General features: G+C 44.7%; 1 protein-coding gene across 1 annotated transcript; it reads left to right on the top strand.

The window, feature by feature from the left end:
- Positions 1 to 6,648: 6,648 nt before the first annotated feature.
- LOC147101056 (interferon alpha-F-like) lies at positions 6,649 to 9,898 on the top strand. Its single transcript, XM_085966698.1, has 4 exons — positions 6,649 to 6,780; positions 6,955 to 7,044; positions 8,333 to 8,572; positions 8,676 to 9,898. The coding sequence occupies exons 1-4, from the start codon at positions 6,649 to 6,651 to the stop codon at positions 8,775 to 8,777; spliced, it is 564 nt and encodes a 187-aa protein (XP_085822824.1). The 3' UTR covers positions 8,778 to 9,898.
- The last annotated feature ends 2,312 nt before the right edge of the window (positions 9,899 to 12,210 follow it).

Raw genomic sequence — 12,210 nt, 5'->3', positions numbered from 1 at the left:
GTTTGCAATATTACATTTTTATTGGAGTAATATTTATTTCTCATTTACATCTGTCAGTTTTCCATACTCACTGTAAATGCTCTGGATTCCTCTATCTGCTGCCTGTGACTGGTACACCCTCACCGCTCGATTCTCCACTGTCTGATATTTCCTCGCCTGTCAAAACTGTGAATTCATTTTGAACCCAATTGGCTCGATATTCTAGGGGAGCGGAATGAGTGGAGAGTGGGACTGAAAATCTCTTATATGGCATTTTATCCTGCACCTTCTGAAAAGCTGTATACTTAACACTGACTGCATTCCTTTAGCTATGTATGTGAGCTTCCTGAAAAATTCAGTAGAATTATTCAAGCACAATGTGTTCTTTACAGATTCATGGTGACTGCCCCTAATGAGCCCATATTTTTCCAACTGTTCACTAATTTCATCCCATACTATGGAGTCCATATGTTTACCCACAGCTGAGGTAAGACTAAAAGGGTTATAATTTTTCCCACCCTTCAATCCTTTGCCATGATACTTGTTTTCAAAGTTGAGTGGAATGTGATGGTTTCTTCTTTCTCTCATTTACCCTATTTCTCACTTCCTTGCACTGCATATGAACTGGACCTGGTGAATTTTCTACTTCCTACATTCAGTCGCACTTTCTTTTTTTATCCTCCCTTCCCCTTTGCTCCCTTGTTACTCCCTTCATCCTTGCTTCTGTATATTTATCTCCATAGTTTTATTCTACATTCCCCTGAGTTTCCATTTTCACCTTCTTCAGTAACTGTGTCTCAGTGGTAAACACTCTTGCCTGTGAGTCAGGAGATTGTGTGGTTCAAGTCCCACTCCAATGACTCGAGCACAACATCCAGGCTGAATGAAGGAGTGCTGCACTGTCAGAGGTGCAGTCTTTCTGATGAAATGTTAAACCAAGGGCCTATTTGCTTTCTCAGGTGGATGTAAAAGATCCCATGGTGCTATTTCGAAGAAGCGCACGGGAGTTATCCCCGGTGTCCTGACCAATAATTATCCCTCAATCAACATCACTCAAAAGCGGATTATCTGGTCATTATCACATTGCTGTTTGTGGGAGCTTGCTCTGCGCAATTTGTGTGCCGAGTTTCCTACAGTACACCAGTGGCTACACTTTAAAAGTACTTCATTGGCTGTAAACACTTCGGGATGTCCGGTGGTTGTGAAAGGCGATATATAAATGCAAGTCTCTCTTTCTAACTGAGGCATGTCACAGATTAAGGATCTTTACCACTTATTCAAACTCAAGTACACTCTCAGGAAGGAAGGTTTGTGGCCTAAAATATGATTCCATCTTCCCATGATCTTTCACGGGGAGGGCACATGGGTCAGTTTATCCCCACATTTGCCCCCTTTGCATTCCCTACTATTTCATCTTCCCACTATTCATTCCTCTTTGTCCCACCCACTTACTCGCATCACAATCCCTACCTCTTTTCATTTGAACTACGTGGCTAGTTTCTGCAACCAGACTGTCAAGTTCACGTAAACAAGACCCATAATAAATATCGACATAGGAATTTATAATTGGCAACAGTAAACTGGAGTTGCCGCTCGGTTGTGCTGGTTTTTTCAGTGCAATTCACCTTAAATCGACGAAACCTGCAGAAAAAGTCACGGAATTTTAAGTGGAAATTACGCCCAGCGCAAATCGAGTTGCTGCTATTTTTTGCGCCACTTAAAAAAACATCGCGGTGGTAGCTGGCCCCGCCCACAAAACTGGCCTGGTCCCCAGGTCGAATTAATCACCATCGGGATTTTCTGCTTATTGCACTCGTTTGCTGACTTTCAAGGAGGCTCCAAAAATTGAACTGATTCTTTTTGGCACAAGGACACTAATCAGCACATATTAAAAACTTTTCAATATAATTTTGTTTTAATTTAATAAGGAGCTGACTACTGTACCCCTATATAACGAACGAATGTTTCTGTATATTATATAAAAGTAATTTTCAATTATTTAAAACCATGTTCCTCACAGGTGCTGGATTGACACTGTGATTCAAAATGTTTATTTATCGTGATAACCCCATTTTCAGCTGTATTAATCAAACTGCGCCCAGTTACCGCTCTTCAACATATCAATGAATAGTTTTAAGGCAGTTTTAAAAAAAATACATTTTCAAACGTTGCCCGATTGCGTTGGTTCATGGCAGGTTCTGCTTTGGACGATTTGCAAATGAGTTTGAGCCGAAACTCGGGAAAAAAATGCTTCTTAAAACTGCCACAGTTTTGGTAGTGGGATGGTAGCGGAGGCAAAGGAGGCAAAAATGGGGATAAATTGACCAATTTGCCCTCCTCATGAAGTCCTACAACACGGAAGCGCTACAACAAATGTGTGACAAAAAGGTGAAATCGGGAAGTCAAGTTATGCAGAAGGATTTGTGCACGAATGTAAGATTATTATATATTGTAGATTAATGTGCTGATAAGATTCCTTGCTATTTCTCTTTATGTTGTCTAACTGCTGGGGTAATATAGTAGCATGGATAGAGGATTGGTTAACGGACAGAAAACAGAGAGTAGGGATAAACAAATCTTTTTCAGGTTGGCAGGCTGTAAATATTGGTGTGCCGCAAGTGTCAGTGTTGGGGCCTCAGCTATTTACAATCTATATTAATGACCCAGATGAAGGGACCAAGTGTAATGCATCCAAGTTTGCTGATGATACAAAGCTAGGTGGGACAGTAAGCTGTGAGGAGAACACAAAGAATCTTCAAAGGGATATAGATAGACTAAGTGAGTGGGAAGTAAGGTGGCAGACAGAGTATAATGTACGGAAATGTGAGGTTATTCACTTTGGTATAAAGAATAGAAAAACAGAATATTTTTTAAATGGTGAGAAACTTTCAAGTGTTGGTGTTCAGAGAGATTTGGGTGTCCTTGGGGAAGAAACACAGAAAGCTCGCATGCAGGTACAGCAAGCAATAAGGAAGGGAAATGGCATGTTGGCCTTTATTGTAAGGGGGTCAGAGTATAAGAGTAAGGAAGTCTTGCTACAATTGTACAGGGCCTTGGTGAGACCACACCTGGAGTACTGGGCACAGTTTTGGTCTCCTTATCTAAGGAAGGATATACTTGCCTTGGAGGCGGTGCAATGAAGGTTCACTAGATTGATTCCTGGGATGAGAGGGTTGTCCTATGATGAGAGATTGTGTAGAATGGGCCTATACTCTCTGGAGTTTAGAAAAATGAGAGGTGATCAGTTGCAGCTGAGAGTGATTTTGCGACATTCCCTGTGTAACCGGGGCTATCCCGGAGATCCCAAACCTTTTCCCAGCTCCCCCTCAGCCCTCTCAGTCTGACCCGTTCTGTTTACAATCACTCCGCACTTTCGGAAATGACAAAACTCGTCACTTTCCCTGAGACACTTTCGCTTTCGGTGAAATTGACACAAGGTTCATTTCCACAGAGAAACTGACACGGACACTTTCCCGGGAGAGGGTCGAGAAAGAAACGATGAAAGAAAAGGCAGCGGGATCCCCTTCGGACTCAGAGTCGAAACGGATTAAATATTCTTTAAAAACAATGTCTGAAAATGACTCCAGAAAATAACCCGGAAACGACAACCTTAAGAAGCAGAGTCTCCGACAGGTGAATCCGAGCGGAGTCAGTCGGCATGAAGCGGTGCCCCTGGGCTGTGAGGCGGGGTCTCTGCAATGTCCACACTCCCCCAATACAGAGCCTCCCTCTACACCAGCTCAGTGCCCCGGTGATCCGAGTCCACACAACACGGAGCTGGAACCGGGCGCTGGTTGGGATCTTCTGTCGGAGATTTCCCACTCGCTGGTTCAGGAATCTCCAGCTTTTCCATTCCTTACCCCAGAAAGAAACCGCACAAATCATTGGTCTCCAGCGGCTGTGCCAAAACTCCTGCGGCCCGATTTCACTTTTCGAATGTAATGCCCCACTTTAAAGCCGGCACCATGGCAGTGAGAGCTCCCACAGTGTCGAGCCGCACACCCACATCACTCGGCAACACAGGCGGTCGCTCCCGGATCACAAGCGGCTGCATTTCCACTTCCAGAGTTTCATTCGGTGAACAAGAACCGTTTTCTGGGCTGAACTCGGATCCGATCGGTTTCCCAATTTTCAGATCGGTGCTTTACCCCGGCTCGGTCCAGCATGGCTTTGGCGAGTGTTTGGAGATGTTGGATTGTTTTGGTCTTGTTGCCCGGGACCCTGAGTCTGGGCTGTGAGAGGCTGCAGTTACAGCAAGCTCTCAACACAGAGACTCTCAGCAAACTGAATGAAATGGTGAGTTTAACCTGCATCCCGAGTCGGTTCGAAATGCGCATGGTCTGTTTGTTGTGATAACTCATGTCTGGAGAAATAGTTTGAAGTTGTATATTACTTGTGCAATTAATAGTCACTGGTCGATCAGTATTGATTTGACGGTATTAATTGTTAGCGTGACTCTCTTCTGTAACTCTTGGTATCATTCCCTGAGACTGTGTAACAGCAAAAGTTCTCTGAACCCTAGAGGGGTAATTCATCCCTGATGGGACAGAGAGAATCAGGTACAGGGGATAGGCGGAATCAGGGGCTGACTAGAGTGGGAAATCAATACTGAGGGGAGAAGAAGAATCTGATGCTGAGGGGAGAGCTGGGATCAGGCAGTGCGTGGCGAAAGAAACTATTCTGAGCGAGAGGAGAATCTGGCTCTAAGCGGAGAAAGGAAATGAGAGACTGAAGAAAGGGGTAATCTTATACTGAGGCGAGCGGGTATCAGACTCCGAGGGAGAGAAAGGAATCAAAGCCTCAGGGAGAGAGGGATTCAGACCCTAAGGCGAGGGGGAATCAAATTTGAGGACGAACTGGAATCAGATACTGAGGGGATGGGGAATGAGACACGGAGGGGCAAGAGGAATCATAAAACTGAGTGAAGAGGGGAATTCAGACACTGAGGGGGAGAGGAAATGAAAAACTGGGGAGAAGGATAATATGAAATTGAGGGGAGGTGACACAGACCCTGGGGGAGGTGGGATCAGACCCTGGGGGAGGTGGGATCAGACCCTGGGGGAGGTGGGGTCTGTCCCTGGGGGAAGGTGGGATCAGACCCTGGGGGCAGGTGGGATCAGACCCTGGGGGGAGGTGGGATCAGACCCTGGAGGGATGTGGGGTCAGACCCTGTGGGAATGTGGGGTCAGACCCTGGGGGGATGTGGGGTCAGACCTTGGGGGAGGTGGGATCAGACCCTGGGGTTGGTGGGATCAGACCCTGAGGGGAGGTGGGATCAGGCCCTGGGGAGGTGGGATCAGACCCTGGGGTTGGTGGGATCAGACCCTGGGGGAGGTGGGATCAGGCCCTGGGGAGGTGGGATTAGACCCTGGGGAGGTGGGATCAGACCCTGGGGGGAGGTGAGATCAAACCCTGGGGTTGGTGGGGTCAGACCCTGGGGGCAGGTGGGGTCTGTCCCTGGGGGGATGTGGGATCAGACCCTGGGGAAGAATTGAAACCAGACACCTTGGAGAAGGGGTGCTCTAATATTGAGGAGAGAATCAGGACTGAGAGAGAATGAGAACAAGACCCTGGAAACTGAGGAAAGAGAGGGAACCAGATATCGACGAGTGAGGGGTCGAGGAATCAGACTTTGAGTGGAGGGGGAATCAGACTTTGAGTGGAGGGGGAGATGAGACCTTGTGGAGAGAGGGGGAATCAGGTACAGGGGAGAGGGGTATCAGCCCCTGAGGAGAGATGTGCCCTGATATTAAAGGGGAAATGAGAGTCTGAGGGCAGAGGGGAAGCAATACTGTGGGAAAAGGCAGAATGTGATGGTGAGGGAAGTGCGGAATCAGATCTTGAGGGTAGACAGAAATCAAACAGCGAGCGGAGAACATATGAGCTACTGAGGGGAGAGAGGGAACCAGACCCTGGTGGGAGGTGGGATCAGACTCTGAATCCGCGAATAGTGTGTGAGGGGAGAATGCGAACCAGACACTGTGGAGAGGGGAAATTATAAACTGAAGGGTGGGGATCAGAAACTGAGGGAAGAAGGACAAGGAGACACCGAGGAAAGTGGGGGAATGTGAGCTGAGAGGGGAAAGGGGTATTAGAGTCCACCATCAATCAATCTACCCGTCTGCCCCCTTAGTGCCCCCGTGATGCGAGTCCATACATGTTGGAGAAACCAATAAAGATTTTCAAAATCCATATTGATAGTATTGATACAAATGTACGGGACATTGAGCTGACGCGGGCTCGACGGGCCGAGTGGCCTGTTTCTGCGCTGTAACCATTCTCTGTTTCAATGAATCTATGGTTAGGACCTTCTCTCGGGGATTTTCCAGTCGCTGGTTCAGGAATCTCCAGCTTTTGAATTCCTTACCTCAGAAAGGAACCGCACAAACTATTGCTCTCCTGCAGCTCTTCCAACACTCCTGCAGCCCGCTTTCACTTTTGGATTGTAATGGCCCACATCGCCAGTCCCTCCTCCTAAAGTGACAGCTCCCACAGTGTCCAGCCGCACACCCACACTCGACAACACAACTGGTCACTCCGGGATCACAAGCGGCTGCATTTCGACTTCCAGAGTTTCATTCAGTGAACAAGAACCGTTTTCTGAGCTGAACTCGAATCCGCTCGGTTTCTTATCCTTCAGATCGGTGCTTTGCCTTGGCTCGGTCCAGCATGGCTTTGGCGAGTGTTTGGAGATGTTGGATTGTGTTGGTCTTGTTGCCCGGGACCCTGAGTCTGGGCTGTGAGAAGCTGCAGTTACAGCAAGTTCTCAACACAGAGACTCTGAGCAAACTGAATGAAATGGTGAGTTTAACCTGCATTCAGAGCCGGATCCGAACCATATACTCTGTGCTTGTTGTGGAAAGTTATATCAGGAGAAAATGTTTGATGTGTTTGTAATTTTACGCAATTAATAGGCAGCGATTCTCCAGTATTTCAAGGGAACTGATTGTAACACTGATTGCCTTCTCCTCTCAGGGCGGCCCCTTTCCCCGACAGTGTGTAAGAGAGAGCCTCTCGCTGAAAACCAAGTCCTTGAATCTGGTGAAACTTTCAGAGGGATTACAGGTGAGTGAACTCTATTTTATTTCACTTTATTCAAGCAAAAGTTTTATAGAAAGCATGAGTAAGATAAACACACGGATCAGAATTTTAATCAGGAAATTTAAATCCAGTGTTAGCCGCCCATTGAGGTGAAAGTGCCAGAAGAGCCATTCACTCACTCCATGTCACTCTCTCTAACTAGCTCACTCTCTCTAACTAGCTCACTCTCTCTAACTAGCTCACTCTCTAACTAGCTCACTCTCTCTAACTAGCTCACTCTCTGTAACTAGCTCACTCTCTAACTAGCTCACTCTCTCTAACTAGCTCACTCTCTGTAACTAGCTCACTCTCTCCAACTAGCTCACTCTCTGTAACTAGCTCACTCTCTGTAACTAGCTCACTCTCTAACTAGCTCACTCTCTCTAACTAGCTCACTCTCTGTAACTAGCTCACTCTCTCCAACTAGCTCACTCTCTGTAACTAGCTCACTCTCTAACTAGCTCACTCTCTCTAACTAGCTCACTCTCTGTAACTAGCTCACTCTCTCTAACTAGCTCTCTCTCTCTATCTCACCTATTATCTCACTCCCTTTAACTATCTAACTCCCTCTAATCATCTCGCACCCTCTATTCATTGAAGCCCCTCTAATCTTCCATTCTGGTTCCTAGATGATCCCACCCATCCTTTGAATATCCTTTTACTATTTCATAGAATCATAGAATGGTTACAGCACATAAGGAGGCCATTCGGCCCGTCGAGCCCGTGCCGGCTCTCTGCAAGAGCACTTCAGCCAGTCCCACTCCCCGCCCTTTCCCCGGAGCCATGCCATTTTTTTTCAGGTACTTAACCAATTCCCTTTGGAAAGCCACAATTTTTTAATGCTTCTAAAACACATTTGGGAGCCCTTTAATATCACCCACTAATCTATTCTCATACATTCTCTTTGCGTCTCATTTCCTTTTTCAGTTCGCACCTTCTGCATTCAGCTTGGTTCTCTACTGTATTATAAGCTTAACGTTTATCATAAGCCTCCTTTTGCTGTTTCATTGAAATCTCCATCTTCAGTGATCCGGGGAGAGATAGCTTTGCATGCCCTTCCTTTCCCCCTGGTGCGGATGTGTCTAGACTGCACCAAACGATTTCCTCTTTGAAGGCTTTCCATTGCAAATTTACTGTTTCACCTGCAAATCTTAGATTCCAATACACCAGTTGACTATATTCACTTGTGATTGATGCTTGTCCTTTTCCATAACTACTCGAAACCTAAAAAGGAACAGGTCCCCTCTAACGTCCTTGTGTGTATTGTGCACAGACCCAGGACAGGATCCAGATTGTCCATCAAACACTGCGTCACCTCACCAAGATCTACAGCATGAACCTGGGCTCAGTCACATGGCCCCGGGACAAGGTGGAAAACTTCCGTCTTCTCCTGGATCGGCAGCTCGAGGAGCTGGAAGAATGTGTCAGGAAACCAGGCTCAGAGTCCAGGCCGAGGAGAAACGCCTCAATTCACAAATACTTTAGGAAACTGAGAAAGTTTCTCAAACAGAAGGTGGGAAAATTGATATTTTACTGAGATTACTGACCGTTTTCGTTTACCCAATTCAAACCTGTTCATTTTCTAATGGATTTTCCTGAATATTTCTCTTTCTCAGAGATTCAGTGACTGCGCCTGGGAAATAATCCGCGCTGAAACTAGGGCCCGATTACAACAGATCCTTTTCATAACGGCACAAATCAGAAGAAGAAAAAACTGAAGACTTTCCAAAGGCATATTTCGTACAGACTGGGATCAAAGAATATTTATTTAAAAGACCGCATTTTTTTTTTTTAATTATATTTTAATATATTATATTGTATTGTAATATCGCGATTGGGTGCAAGGTGACTGATGGAGAACAAGGAATGTTTTGATATTGATCCGTGTTTGATCATTTATTTTAATTTATTGATAGTTATTGCTGTGACAGTTGCCTGTGATGAAATGTTAGAGCTTTGACTGGGGCGAGTCTGAGGAAAATCCTGCCTCTGTCCCTTCCTTCAGGGACTGGCAGCTGCGACAATGAAAAGTTTCATCTCAGGTTCTCTCAGTGGGACACCTTATTCCACTCGCTGCTTTCCCAGTGTCAGCTCTCTGGGCTGCCCCACCCGGCTGGCGCTACCATTTCCTCCTCATCTCATCAGGATTGAGTCAAGTTTATTGCTTGACACAATAAAATGTTGCAGATTTTTCACAACGTGTAAAGTCAAAAATGAGAAGGAACAGAAGATTTCTCAATGACATGTTTAATACAGACTGCGAACGATGAGCTATTTTAAAGACCCCGAATTAAAAATATATATATTTTATAAGTAAATGTAACGTATTGCTAATTTTACACTGTTGTCAGCTTGGCTCAGAGGTAATACTCTAAGTCAGTAGGTTGTGGGTCCAAACCCCATTCCCAAATTAACTCTTTTATTTCCATTTAATTAACTTTATGAGGCTCCTTATTCCAGTTGCTGAACTTCCAGTGACAACTCCCTGCACTGGGAATGCCCGGCCAATACTCGGCTCTGTCACTAGCTTTCATGGCACTGATTGGCTCTCAATGGTAGGGTTGCGGAACAATGACCCATGACCTGATCCCTGACCTGCACTGACCTTTACATTTCTGCTCTCCCAGCGGCCAACACTCCAACTCGTCCCGTGTATTCCTAATGTATTGATATTTATCATTGTGACGTCTTCATGTAATGAAAAGTTACAGTTTTATGCAATGTGTAAATAAGTTCAGAAAGCACTGTTAATTTATTGATATTTACTAAGATTTGGGGAATAGACATTGTTTGTCTACACTTTTTGTACTGATTGAGAACATGTTGGTGTAAATAAATTGTTTGCAATATTACATTTTTATTGGAGTAATATTTATTTCTCATTTACATCTGTCAGTTTTCCATACTCACTGTAAATGCTCTGGATTCCTCTATCTGCTGCCTGTGACTGGTACACCCTCACCGCTCGATTCTCCACTGTCTGATATTTCCTCGCCTGTCAAAACTGTGAATTCATTTTGAACCCAATTGGCTCGATATTCTAGGGGAGCGGAATGAGTGGAGAGTGGGACTGAAAATCTCTTATATGGCATTTTATCCTGCACCTTCTGAAAAGCTGTATACTTAACACTGACTGCATTCCTTTAGCTATGTATGTGAGCTTCCTGAAAAATTCAGTAGAATTATTCAAGCACAATGTGTTCTTTACAGATTCATGGTGACTGCCCCTAATGAGCCCATATTTTTCCAACTGTTCACTAATTTCATCCCATACTATGGAGTCCATATGTTTACCCACAGCTGAGGTAAGACTAAAAGGGTTATAATTTTTCCCACCCTTCAATCCTTTGCCATGATACTTGTTTTCAAAGTTGAGTGGAATGTGATGGTTTCTTCTTTCTCTCATTTACCCTATTTCTCACTTCCTTGCACTGCATATGAACTGGACCTGGTGAATTTTCTACTTCCTACATTCAGTCGCACTTTCTTTTTTTATCCTCCCTTCCCCTTTGCTCCCTTGTTACTCCCTTCATCCTTGCTTCTGTATATTTATCTCCATAGTTTTATTCTACATTCCCCTGAGTTTCCATTTTCACCTTCTTCAGTAACTGTGTCTCAGTGGTAAACACTCTTGCCTGTGAGTCAGGAGATTGTGTGGTTCAAGTCCCACTCCAATGACTCGAGCACAACATCCAGGCTGAATGAAGGAGTGCTGCACTGTCAGAGGTGCAGTCTTTCTGATGAAATGTTAAACCAAGGGCCTATTTGCTTTCTCAGGTGGATGTAAAAGATCCCATGGTGCTATTTCGAAGAAGCGCACGGGAGTTATCCCCGGTGTCCTGACCAATAATTATCCCTCAATCAACATCACTCAAAAGCGGATTATCTGGTCATTATCACATTGCTGTTTGTGGGAGCTTGCTCTGCGCAATTTGTGTGCCGAGTTTCCTACAGTACACCAGTGGCTACACTTTAAAAGTACTTCATTGGCTGTAAACACTTCGGGATGTCCGGTGGTTGTGAAAGGCGATATATAAATGCAAGTCTCTCTTTCTAACTGAGGCATGTCACAGATTAAGGATCTTTACCACTTATTCAAACTCAAGTACACTCTCAGGAAGGAAGGTTTGTGGCCTAAAATATGATTCCATCTTCCCATGATCTTTCACGGGGAGGGCACATGGGTCAGTTTATCCCCACATTTGCCCCCTTTGCATTCCCTACTATTTCATCTTCCCACTATTCATTCCTCTTTGTCCCACCCACTTACTCGCATCACAATCCCTACCTCTTTTCATTTGAACTACGTGGCTAGTTTCTGCAACCAGACTGTCAAGTTCACGTAAACAAGACCCATAATAAATATCGACATAGGAATTTATAATTGGCAACAGTAAACTGGAGTTGCCGCTCGGTTGTGCTGGTTTTTTCAGTGCAATTCACCTTAAATCGACGAAACCTGCAGAAAAAGTCACGGAATTTTAAGTGGAAATTACGCCCAGCGCAAATCGAGTTGCTGCTATTTTTTGCGCCACTTAAAAAAACATCGCGGTGGTAGCTGGCCCCGCCCACAAAACTGGCCTGGTCCCCAGGTCGAATTAATCACCATCGGGATTTTCTGCTTATTGCACTCGTTTGCTGACTTTCAAGGAGGCTCCAAAAATTGAACTGATTCTTTTTGGCACAAGGACACTAATCAGCACATATTAAAAACTTTTCAATATAATTTTGTTTTAATTTAATAAGGAGCTGACTACTGTACCCCTATATAACGAACGAATGTTTCTGTATATTATATAAAAGTAATTTTCAATTATTTAAAACCATGTTCCTCACAGGTGCTGGATTGACACTGTGATTCAAAATGTTTATTTATCGTGATAACCCCATTTTCAGCTGTATTAATCAAACTGCGCCCAGTTACCGCTCTTCAACATATCAATGAATAGTTTTAAGGCAGTTTAAAAAAAAATACATTTTCAAACGTTGCCCGATTGCGCTGGTTCATGGCAGGTTCTGCTTTGGACGATTTGCAAATGAGTTTGAGCCGAAACTCGAGAAAAAAATGCTTCTTAAAACTGCCACAGTTTTGGTAGTGGGATGGTAGCGGAGGCAAAGGAGGCAAAAATGGGGATAAATTGACCAATTTGC

The sequence above is a fragment of the Somniosus microcephalus genome, chromosome 24 (assembly GCF_052327205.1).
Source record: "Somniosus microcephalus isolate GS21.2 chromosome 24, FLI_Smic_1.0, whole genome shotgun sequence".
In the NCBI taxonomy this organism is placed as follows: domain Eukaryota; kingdom Metazoa; phylum Chordata; class Chondrichthyes; order Squaliformes; family Somniosidae; genus Somniosus; species Somniosus microcephalus.
Note: the sequence above shows the minus strand (reverse complement) of the source record. Positions and strands in the feature narration are given on the sequence as shown.